The 12017-nt window shown below is 43.5% G+C and overlaps 1 protein-coding gene across 1 annotated transcript; it reads right to left on the bottom strand.

The window, feature by feature from the left end:
• Positions 1-1698: 1698 nt before the first annotated feature.
• On the bottom strand, positions 1699-11507 carry LOC118421872 (E3 ubiquitin-protein ligase MARCHF7-like). Its single transcript, XM_035829376.1, has 7 exons — positions 11106-11507; positions 8001-8965; positions 7369-7629; positions 6900-7047; positions 6100-6222; positions 3631-3745; positions 1699-3251 (listed from the first exon to the last, which is right to left on the bottom strand). The coding sequence occupies exons 1-7, from the start codon at positions 11235-11237 to the stop codon at positions 3073-3075; spliced, it is 1923 nt and encodes a 640-aa protein (XP_035685269.1). The 5' UTR covers positions 11238-11507; the 3' UTR covers positions 1699-3072.
• Between the last annotated feature and the right edge of the window lie 510 nt (positions 11508-12017).

Genomic DNA, 12017 nt, shown 5'->3' with positions numbered 1-12017 from the left:
AAATTGTCGTGTGTCATTAGTGTCTGGTCATTCTAACTGGAGAACGGCTGTTGAAACGACTAAAAATTTGGTTTTCTTTTCCTGAACAATGTATCATGATTTGCGAAGGAATTCAGAAGGCGTACATGTATTTAAAAGTTCGAAAACTGTCTCAGACCTACCGGTACTTGTATAAAACCACAATGACGCCTGTACAAAGAAGTTAGAAAACCAGGATGATCTTCTGTCACCTTTTAAAAGACGTCTCAGACATCAAAAGAAAAGGACGCACCTCGGAGCCGAACGTTTAGCTCACAGGCCAAAAGTGGACGAAGAAAATCTATAAGTTCTAATTCTCCTAGCTGAGCACAATTCAGCCTGGTGACCTTGAGGTCACCTGGTAATTCTACCCGGGACTAAGACCTCAAGTTCGTTCGATTGGATTCTGGAAGATTTCCAATGAAGCTGGATGACTCACGGGTTTGATTATAGTATTTGACTACTCGCTCTCAGCGCGATAGAGAGGTAGGAGGCAGATGACGCAGGTTGGTTGAAATTGGCAGCAATCACGTTCATACATGACGTTAATGAAGTTCAAGGGAGTCCTGCTATCGAGCGAGGAGGAATGACCAATCCGTTTTGTGTCAAACGATGTTACTGATAATTTGGCTGTGGGGAGCCAATTCCACTGTGTAAGTCTTCACCTTTTCTCGGGACTTTTACCCGACTATACACACGATTGGGCGTCCAGGAATTTTGTGAGAAACTTTCGAAGAGGATTACTCAAGCAGGGCTGATGGAGCTTCATGGAAATGAAGATTTTGTTTTGGACGCGTCTGTGTGTGTGTTTCCGAATTTTTGTATGTATTTCCGAATATTTCCGTGGATATAATGGTTCAATTCTATGGATGAAATTCGCGCATCAATTTTCATCGGATTTCCTCTCCAAAATGAGCAAATATAAGCCCTAATTGAAAGAAAACGCATACTAATGTCGCAGAATGCCAAGGTCAATTCCAAAGTCAATGTAAAAGAGAAGAGCATAAATATATGAAAATAGTCCGTGTGTTGTGTTCAGTCATTTGATCAATCTTCCTAACGTCAGACTTCATAGTGAGAGCATCGTTTTTACCAAACGTTTTTTCCATCACGCTCGCACCGCTTTTGGGGTTCCCAATGGACGCCATCCATATATTCATTCAAATCAATACGGCCTTACTCTAGATATGCACAATTCTTCACCCACGAAGACCGGCAGTCGGAATCTTGACTTGATTTAGAACCAATCCCAAGTCTTAATGGCAATCCTGCCTACCTTGAACATTGCATAAGAACATCATTTTTCTCCAAATCAGGCGATCCCATTGGGTTTCATGATGGATTGTGGACTTACTGACAACATGAAGAACAATTCGTCAAGCCTGGGGTGGGATAAAACGTGTAAGTTCAGGTTGACAGGGCGTTTGTAATATTATGTATCGCAAAACACTGGCGAATCTTTGTACTAATGGACAATGGTTTATTATACAGAGTTTATTGCAGATTCTTGACCGAGGGCTAATTGCCAGTGACCAAAAAAAAGACAACCAATGGTCAACAGTACAGTAAGCAACTACTCTAGTCTTAAGTCTGACGCTAAAATGTAACCATTTTTCATGGAGAAAAAGGTATTAAGAAGCACAAGACTTTGAAGACAATAAACTTTCAATAGAAGTTGTGGTATATAAAAGCATCTTTATTCAAAAGATATCCACTTCTGATACCATAGAGGAAAATTTTATGTAATAAAATTGTTTTCGAGGCATGGACGGCTACTAATACTCATAAACTTTTGCATATTTTCAAGATGACTAAAATGTTGTCACGCAATATGGTGTATCTATTTCAACATAATTTATTTATTTTCCTTAAACATACAAAGAGACATAAAAAATAACAAATTGAATGTAGACACAAGGATATCAAACATAGAATTCGAAAATTTCTTAAATGGTCTAACATCAAAGTTTCAAATCAGATAAGAAATGGAAGACTACACCTGGCAGGTAAAAGAAATTCCACAGAGATCATGATAGTTTTTTTTCATGTGCATGTACTTAAGCTCAGGTTACACATACATAGACATTAGCCGTCCTGACCTTCTACCACAATTGGGCCAATGGTTGGTTCAGTCCTGTATGTTTCAAAACATTGGCTGTGGATGGGAGGTCTGAATAGGTTGGCTATTCAGGTGTATAGTAGGGAGTCAGTCGTTTACTGGTTCTGTGTAACCGTAGCTTAATATGCCCACATTAGTCAACATATTCTACAACTCCGTACTGTGTTAACACCTTATAAAACCATCTAACAAGTCGTTCCTAGAAAAGTAAACCTTTCTTCTATCATTACATCATCACTGTGCTTCAAGTTATGAGCATATCAATTTGCTATGGATCCGGAGATATCGCACACATCATATGACGTGGTTCTCTGTGATGCCTCCTTAAGTATGGCTGGCCACTTGTTGTGAGGGATACTATGAACGATACCAGCAAAATACTATTACTACTTTACTACTTATGCATATCATACAACAAAATACTATGCCTCTTTGTAAACACATTTCTCTATTTTCTGTACAAGTCGTGAAGTTACATGGACGGAGTCTTCTCTTTGCAAAAGTCACACTGTTAGCAATGATGATGATATGATGATGATGATGAAGACCCAACCCTTCAGTAACTATGGCAGCAGGTGCAATGACAATGACAAACAGTAAGTTTCCAAAATTATGCTCTTCTGCCTCTTTTATGTTGCTTTTGAGTTAAGCTGTATGACATACACTATCAATACTGATGTGAGAAGCAGCCATGTGTTCTACAACAACCATGACAAGTTACCAAAACTATAAGTTTCTTTCTTTCTTCTTGCTTTTAACTTGTGAATGATATCCACACTAATCACTGACGTGAGACCCAGTCACGTGTTTTTTGTTTACTATGAAGACATTTACTATGAAAGCTCAGCCCCACCCCTCATGTTCCCACGGCATCTACTTTGAACACTGATGTGATACCCAGCAAATAGGTTCTATGGCAACCCTGACAACTGTTGCTATGACAACCCGGCCCCGCCCCTCCCGGCCCCGCCCCTTCTGTTCCTGTCGCGTGGCTGGGACCGCTCCCGTGCGAGTGCCTCACCCATCCGACGGATGTCGTTGCGGGACATGTAGCTCTCGTTGTCGTTCTCGTCGCTGCTGTCATTCACCTCCATGGCGGTCAACAGGGCAATGCCTGGGGAGGAGAGAACACAGTTTTAAACAATACTTACAGCTAGTTGTGCTAATGTTAGCTGTAACCTATGACCTACCATTCCTGAGCTGTGACCTATGACTTATCATGTCTGAGCTGTAAGTGACCTATGACCTACTGTGGATGAGCTGTAGGTGACTTATGACCTACCCTGCCTGAGCTGTGACCTATGACCTACCCTGCCTGAGCTGTGACCTATGACCTTCTGTGGATGAGCTGTGACCTACGACCTACTGTGGATGAGCTGTGACCTCTGACCTATCATGTCTAAGCTGTGACCTATGACCTGACATACCTCAGCTGTCAGTGACCTACATGTATGACCTACCCTGCCTGACCTAACCTGTGACCTATGACTTACCGTGCCTGAGCTGCATGAGCCTGTCCATCATGTACTGGCGCTGCTCGACGGCCAGCGGATGCTCCACCCCCATGGCACCTGCAGCACCCGCAGCAGCTGCAGCAGCCGCAGCCGCCTGCAGGGAAACACACAGGTGTGCATGAGCTGTGTTCAGGCTGTTGTTATGCTGTAGTGGGGCAATGCCAATTCCCCCAACCCCCCACCAGTGTGCAGTGGTAGGGCCCTGGAGGGTACTGAACTGGAGTGTTTTGAGTCTCTTCAATGAACCGATCCTGTCTAACAAATAGAAGTTTATTTCGAACACATCCGTCAAAAACTGTGCCAGTGGGGCAGAAATGGCTATTTGTGACTGAGGTGTTCGAAATAGAACTATGATCGAACAAGGGGTTTGGGATCGGTCCATTGGAAGGAACCTTACATCATTATAAAAAAGGGTAGAAGACAAAATACATTTCATTTCAAATTGTCCCCTCTACGCTCACAAGGTAAAGTGAAGAGCAGACTCTGTTCTGTCTGTAAACATGGAAAATTTAGAATGGAGTTTGGTAGTTTTGCCACCAAAATTCCATCCTTTAAGATGATATTTCCCATTTACAGACAAAAAGAAACCTGTTTTCCTCCTAACATCACAGACGCCACGTTACAGAAAAAGTGTGCTCTATTGTCATCCTCAGGGCTTTAGCCAGCTCGAAGTTTTTTTCCGTCAGCCAATTACAATCGTCGCGAAAACCGCGAAAATTAATTAGAAGGACTGAACTGAGACCTTGAAAAACGGGTTTTAATGAGATTATCGTATGCGAAAGGGCGCCGACACACATTGTCAACAATCATAACAAAAGCAAAACAAACAGTGTGTGGCTTTTACGGCCGTGGACGGCGTCCCCAAGCCGCCTGTAGCTTCCACCAAGGATTTTTGTCCGTCAAGGTGGACAGATTGGTTTTAAAATTTTTCCGTCAGACGCAGCAAATTTCCGTCAATTGACGGAAAAACGGACGCTGGCTAGAGCCCTGGTCTTCCTTCTATTTCAGAGAAATATGTTTGGCGTCATGTCTTATAAATATAGAGATACAGAGCACTATAGTGTATGCCTCCTGATGTGCTCTGTGACATCTAAGAGCTCGTTATCTAGTTTCTCTGACACCCCTCTACAGAAATTGGGTGCCATTCACTGTTTTCTAGAGGTGAAAGAACAAACTTTGTGGGCAGTCTTGCTGTCCTTTCCCATCACTGAACATACTAATGGGAAGGTAGGTTCCCTCATGGGAGCAGTGGAAGCGTGAATTGACAAAGGCAGGTCCAAAATGGAATTCTTGTCCGAAATTACACTTGAACTTTGATTAAGAATCAGTTGGAAAATGGCTCATGCAGAAGTTGGAGAATAGTCAAGGGAGGGCGGTCGTGTTCTACCAATTTGTGTCAAGATCTGAAGTTGTAGTAAAAAATTTTAATGGTCAGACAGTTCGAATATGTTCTCATGTAGGGGTTTTCACAGGATAATTCCCTTGCATGTCACTTTAAATCAGCATAAACACATGATTTGAGCCCAGTGCCACAGAAGAGGTTACACCTGAGTGTGGGCTTGAATAAAGTTTCTAACGTGGAGTCTTTTCTAAAGATGTGGCATAAGGTTGTCCAGTGCATTGACCTAGCATACACACATGATGTTACTTCTTGGTTATAAGTCCCAAAGCCATTTTAAGGCGTAGTTGCAGTAGGCTGTTATCCACTGTGTCTAGGACACAGTATTGAGTGGCGAGGCCCATCCCTCTCCTCCCACTGCCTTTTACCTCCCCAACGGTGCCTTTCCCAAGAGCACAAGATCAGGATTTGATCGCAGGGCCTCTTGCTTCTGAGACAAACACCCTGTAGTTGTGCCACACAAAACCCCATGTATACACTGTTTTCTAGCCAGCCTGAATTTTTTTCCATCCTCTGGATTTTGAATTCTGGCGAAACAATCCTAGGCAGGTCCAAAACTCCCCCTAGAAAATTTTGAAATCTAGACCCTCTGAAATGCTATTTCCTGCAGTTTGAGGGGCAAATTCTGCTGGTAGACTCTGTTTCGTTCAATGGCGTCTGTTTTAATATGTCAATTATACAGAACATGTCAACATGTCAATCATACAGAACTTTTACCTGTCCCAAGCAGTAAAATTCGGTCAAAGAACAGAAGGATGGATACTGGCTAGAATCCTGCTTCTTGGCACACAGCACTATATACAAAATACTGTAAGTGCATTTAAGTTTGCGGGGATTGAATTTTGCGGTAGCTTGAAAAAGGACTTTTCACAGTGGTTTTAAGTTCGCGGTAGCACCATGCACTGTAGTCTCTCACTGCCATGGAAAAATGTTTGCGGTGGTCTTAAGTTTGCGGTTAAGTGGCTGGCGCAAAAAACATGAACACTTAACCACCGCAAAAGCTTCTGCATTTACAGTATCTTTTAACATTGAAATCAAATTGAGTTTACCTGCGCTCCACCCGGTGGGGGTGGGTTCTCCATCATGTCCACCAGCTGACTCAGTCTGCGCTCACACAGCTGCAGTAACATCAGGATATACAGGCCAGACTGCATCATGTTCCTCTCTGCCTGCTGTAAGGGTGATATAATGCACATATTATACTACTACTGCTGTATGTGTGACAGTAATATCAGTATGTACAGGCCAGACTGCATCATGTTCCTCTCCGCCTGCTGTAAGGGTGATATAATGCACATATTATACTACTACTGCTATATGTGTGACAGTAACATCAGTATGTACAGCCCTGACTGCATCATGTTTCTCTCTGCCTGCTGTAGGTGAGATAGAGTCATATTACACTACTTGCAGGGCTAGAAATTCTATTATTACTGTGTAACCACACAGTAAATTGTAAAAAGTAGCTGCAAAATGTGTGCTGTACATTGCCAACAAAAAATATTGGAAAACAATTACCCTAATTTCAAAGAGTGCAATTCCATGGTCAAAGAAGAACAGGAAAAAAAATGTTTGGCTTATCATACTCTGTGTTTAGTCAATTATTCAACCTTCCTCACTTCTGTTTCATAATAAAGGCAATCTTTTGGGCCAAACCTTTTTTTATTTGCATGTTCCAATCCGTTTTGGGGTTCCCAGAGGATGTCATCCATATTAATCAAATCAACATGGCCTATGTCAAAACACAAATATCTAGCCTACATAGTAAGTACAGGTGTACTGGTAAACAAACACAGAACAGCCAACCTCTAGACTGAGTCTTACAGTATTACACTCACAAACAACCTACCTCCAGTCTAAGCCTGGGGTCTGGCCCTCTTAGATCAGCTCCCACATCTATAGTGACAGCCTTGTGACAGAGCTCACAGATGCGCGCATTGTGGCCCTGCCTGTGTCGGGTTTCCATCCACCGCTTCAGACACTCCTTATGGATGTATCTGCAACACCAATCAACCATCTAGCTTAGTTAACACTCACTCATCAAGCTTGGAGCCAAAGTCACAGACACCTGATCTCATTAACACGTGATTGTGCAGATACATTCTATTAGCAATTGGTCAGACGTGTTCAAAAATTGTTTTCTCTAGAACCATAATTACTGTAGAATGGAACTTGTTGCCACCAAGTACACCAAGACATACTCCCTAGATAGCTTCAAACAATGCTTCGAGTTCAGATTATGCATGTAAGATCGGTGTGACAGGTCCTTCCATAGTTTTGCTGCTTACAAAAGATTCACAAGTTTGAATGAATATTACCTTAGACTGCCAGCACAACCACACGGCTCGATCAGCTTGTTGTCAACTGTCTCCTCTGTCATCTGACAGATCCTACAGGAGGGGCCCTCATCCTCAGGCTCCGAGTCATCATCATGGTTACCATGGCTACCCAGGGAGTGGATGGAGGGGGGTTTGGGAGGGGGTGAGGAGGGACGGGGGGCGGTAGTACCGAGGAGGGAGCGGGGGGATGGGACAGGCGCTGTAGCAGCGATGACACTGGTCGAGACTCCACGATTTGATCTGAAATGTTTAGAAAACAAAGTATGCTGAAATATCCAAATAAAACTGATAGAAGTGTATGGTTCATTCTCATATAATGCATGCATTGAGCAATGTGGCTTCCCGATTAATTCTCTGAAATGGATGGATGATAAAATTGGCAGTATATGGTCTTTACTATGCCTGTATGAAATGCAACAATCTGACCTCAAAATTGCTCTAAAAGGAAGTATGATAATAATGCTAAAAATGTCTAATATTGTATGTTTAAAAATTACCGAATATAAGGCAGCAAATTTTGCACCTTTTTAGGTCTTTCAAAGAGCAAAATTGTTTAACAGCACGTGTGTCACATATGGGTGATTTAAGACATATAAAGACCGTTTGGTCACCTTTCTATAGTTTGCCCATTGGATGCCTGCACCCCAACAGCTCCTCCTGCCTCTGCCACTGGTACTGCAGCATTGTCTCTAGCTATTTCCCTGGATTTGACAGGAGTTCTCCTCGAGACCACCCCAGAGTTTACCGCATTGACACGTTCCGTTAGGGCAGACAACGACCCTTGCGTGACCAGTCTTCTCGGGGACGCACCATTAGTAACATTGGGGAGGGACTCTGTGTCACCTCTTGTTCTGGACACAGCATTGTTTAAGGAAGCCTGGGCCTGTCTTGAGGATATGGAGTCCGTCTCAAGCATCCTTGAGGTGCGTCTTGGAGCCGTGTTCTGAGTCCTGAAGAAGACAGTTCTCTGTCCAGACTGTGGCCTGTCCAACAGCCTGTCCTCCTGCTGGTCACGGGTGCTCACGCCTCTCCTGTTGTCAGACTCGCTTCTGGCATCACCCTGGGAGTCTACACGCGGTCTTCGCGTGGAAGCATCGGCTGATTCCCGCAGAACTATTGACCTCCTTGGTGAGGTACCACTGATCACTCTCTGTGATGCTTGTGTCTCTTGGCTTGTTCCCGCGGGCCTGCGAACGGACGGGTTACGGTTTTCCGACTGGGAGGAGCGACGTGGTCGCACGGTGTATGACTCTTCGATTTCTCTCACACTTGGCGTCCGCCGTTTGGGCCTGGCGCCTCCTTCCTCCCATCGGTACTGAGTTCTACCCGTGTTTGTCGTACTAACGTTACCGCTGTCGCCACTCTCTGACGGCCTTTCTCGCGGTGTTATACCAGCTGTGTTTAACGACAGATTGACTTTAAGCTGTCTGGCCTGTCCTGGTTGGGTGTCAGTTTCCTCAGACACACCCCGCCCAGGTGGCGGGGGCGGTGGGGGCGGTGGGTGCCAGTTTCGCGCCCGTCTCTGTCGCTCTAGTTCTAACTTCGCACGAGCTTGCTCTTCTTTCCTCATCCTCATCTGTGGACAAATAAATGTGATTGTTACTGTCATTGTTATCATCAAAGCTGCTGACATGATAAAGTGCTGTATTTGATTTGGTTTGGTATTTCCCACTTTAGTATGACCTACTTAACAGTTGATAGCAATAGAGTGTTGGCACATTAAAAGCCAGTCCTGTAACATAAACATGTCATAATCAAAGTTAGATGCCGTCATGATTTCCACTACTCAACCCTGGAAGTGGAACAAAATTTCCACAACAGTAGTACGCAATTGCAGACATTCTTATTAAGTAACCTCACCTCACCTAGTCCCATCCTCATAGTAACCAACAGAGCTTATATTTTTGCTGAGTCACTCTGTTTGTAAATAACAGGTACAATGTACTTATACTATAAGTTATAGCTCTAGTAGTTCAGTACCCATTGTTAGCACCACTATAGATTAGATGTAACAGCCTTTAAGGAATAAGACAATGGGGTTGCTATTTCAGTTCTTGCCAATTGTGACTCAATTAAAGGCCTGAGAAAAAAGATAATGACTGCTTGGGGCAATTTGACAACAATACCACAATCTGCTGCATATCACCCTCAAGCCAAAACACTAGGGAAAATGTAATCTTGTTAACTTATTATGTTTGAAAGAAGGGTAGAATTGAATTATGTTTCTTGACATAACAAATATAACATTACATTGTCAACCTTCCCCACATTTAGACCAGGACAGGTACTTAAAACTGTGCCTTTCAGCCCAGGTGAGCTAACACCTGGACAGTAGCTAAGTAGGGGGTGTGTATTTTGGCCCCGAGCCAGACCACTGGGTACTTTCCCTAACCATCTAGCCTGTGTGTATTATACACATTAACATTAAGGCATTGCAGGTTTATGTCTACATGTATATGCTGTATTTACTGGAACCTAATGTATTTGTTGTTAAAAGTCTTTTTTGTGCAGTAAAAATGATTGCTTTTGGTGTATTTTCTTTTGTTAAAGAAGAGACCTCAGCAGGTGTGCCAATGTTTACGTTGTAATTTGATATGTTTGTTGTCCAAGCAATCCTCATTCGCTTTCTGAAGAAAGTTTGCATTTTATCAAATATCATGATTATCAAAATCTCGGTTACCAGTAATTTACGTCGTATGCGCAGAATTTTGCTCAGAAATTGTTTCCGTTTTGTTGTGTTTACATGTTGGTATGGATGTTGGCAGGTGAATATGTAACATCATCCAGGTTTGTACAATAGGGTTGAAGGGTTGAGCTACAACTCATAGTTCTGTCTAATTGAGATGTTGTCAGAAACACAAGATTTTTGTTGTCTCCCCTGTACTACGCAGTTAGCACACAGTGTGCAAGAAAAGCTTGTTACATTAGGATCACATTTCCGAACCAGTGCGCTGCTGGGCGTTTGTAAGAACGAAAAATAAGACACTTTAAGACAAAAAGACACTCAAAACGTGAACCAATTGCATAGTTATGACTATGATTTGTGCAAATTTCTTGGCGTACGCTCTCTTTTTTTTTGTATCCATAAACAGCTTGGCTCGGAAATGCGACCCCAGCATTGCTGTGAGTGTGAAGCCGTCTGAAGTGGACCACGTCACCAAGGATACCAGCAGTATCCGCCTGGACCTTACGTCATGTGATCATGATGCAGCAATAATTATTATAGATCTTTGCATTCCTATATCAGCACACTATTATTTTCAGACGTCAGATTCAGTGTTAGAACACATACATGTGACTATTACTAGGATGCATACGTTGCTATTTCAGCTTTTCTGAATTCGGTGTTTAGGTAAAATGCCACTCAATAACAAGCACTTGAATTAAATAGGTGCATGCAAATTGAGCAAATTTAAGGGGATGGGATACAACTAGATCCAAGCAGATGTTCGGCTCGGGATACTGTTTTTGTCGCGTTTTTGTGCGTTGTTGTCGAGCTTCCAATTAAATCCCATCTTCTTCATTGTACAGTGGACTGGAAGAAGATCAGACAAAATAGAATGCACGACAAAAAGCCTCGCAAAGCGTCAAAAACATCCGGAGTCGAACCTCTGCTTGGAGAGTGGGAGGGGTCCAGGCTTCTACAGCCTTCGCTTGGTGAAGCTAAGCACATACGGACGTTTTAGAGGTTTAGAGAAGCTGATGAGACTGTTTACCTCCCGTTCTTGCTCCAGTTTGCGCTGTAAGTTGGACATGAACTCCCGGTCCGTGACTCGGACCTCCTCGGAGCCGACTAGTCGCCGCAATCGGGCCCTGTGGGCAGGTGTAGCCGTCTGTCTGCGCTCCATGGCCCCGTGTCAACCCCGTACAACGGATCTACAACACCTCTAGATCGTCTCTATCGCACCATTTCCCGCTCAGAACCGAGCAAAGAAGCCGTTTTAGGACTTTTCCTCTTTTTGACTTGTAGCTCGGGACCACAGCTCTTTACCTAACCCCCGTCCGCCATGATTGTTTGGGAATGTTCCATTGCGGACAGTCATGTGGGGGTGGGTTCGTATTTCAAGCTTCCCCGGATCCATTTTCGCTGTATTTCATGCAGCCAATAGTCCAGATATCGTGAAACAATGCAACATAACGTCATGAATCGAAATATTTGTGACAACGCCCCTTTGTGAGCGCAAATATCAGCTGCCGCTAGCGTTGCAACCGTTGCTATGGTAACGAGACGTACACGAAGTTGAAGTGTGGCGCATGTGGATGATCTACGTTGACGCTCAAGGTCACCGGAGCACACGAAGTGTCCAAAGTATTGAACAGAATACGTTTGGGTCATAAATGTGCATAGTTGAAACTATTTTTGTGAGTATCTGATGATTTGTAAGGCAGAAAAGTGGTGTTGAAAATTAAACAAACAGGGACGACCTTGGTGGAACACTCTAAGGTGAGGTTTAGGTTCAGATAGTGTCGGGTCTTTCTTTCTATCACTCATTCTCAATCTCAGCCCAATCAATGTCCTTGGCCAGTCTTGCCAGCTCCATCCAAGAACGAGTAACAGAGGCCATTGAACGCTTTCTCATCTCATCTCATCTCATGCCATTTGCCCCATAGTATAACTGTTTGACCGT

Source organism: Branchiostoma floridae, chromosome 8 (genome assembly GCF_000003815.2).
Source record: "Branchiostoma floridae strain S238N-H82 chromosome 8, Bfl_VNyyK, whole genome shotgun sequence".
In the NCBI taxonomy this organism is placed as follows: Eukaryota; Metazoa; Chordata; class Leptocardii; order Amphioxiformes; family Branchiostomatidae; genus Branchiostoma; species Branchiostoma floridae.
Note: the sequence above shows the minus strand (reverse complement) of the source record. Positions and strands in the feature narration are given on the sequence as shown.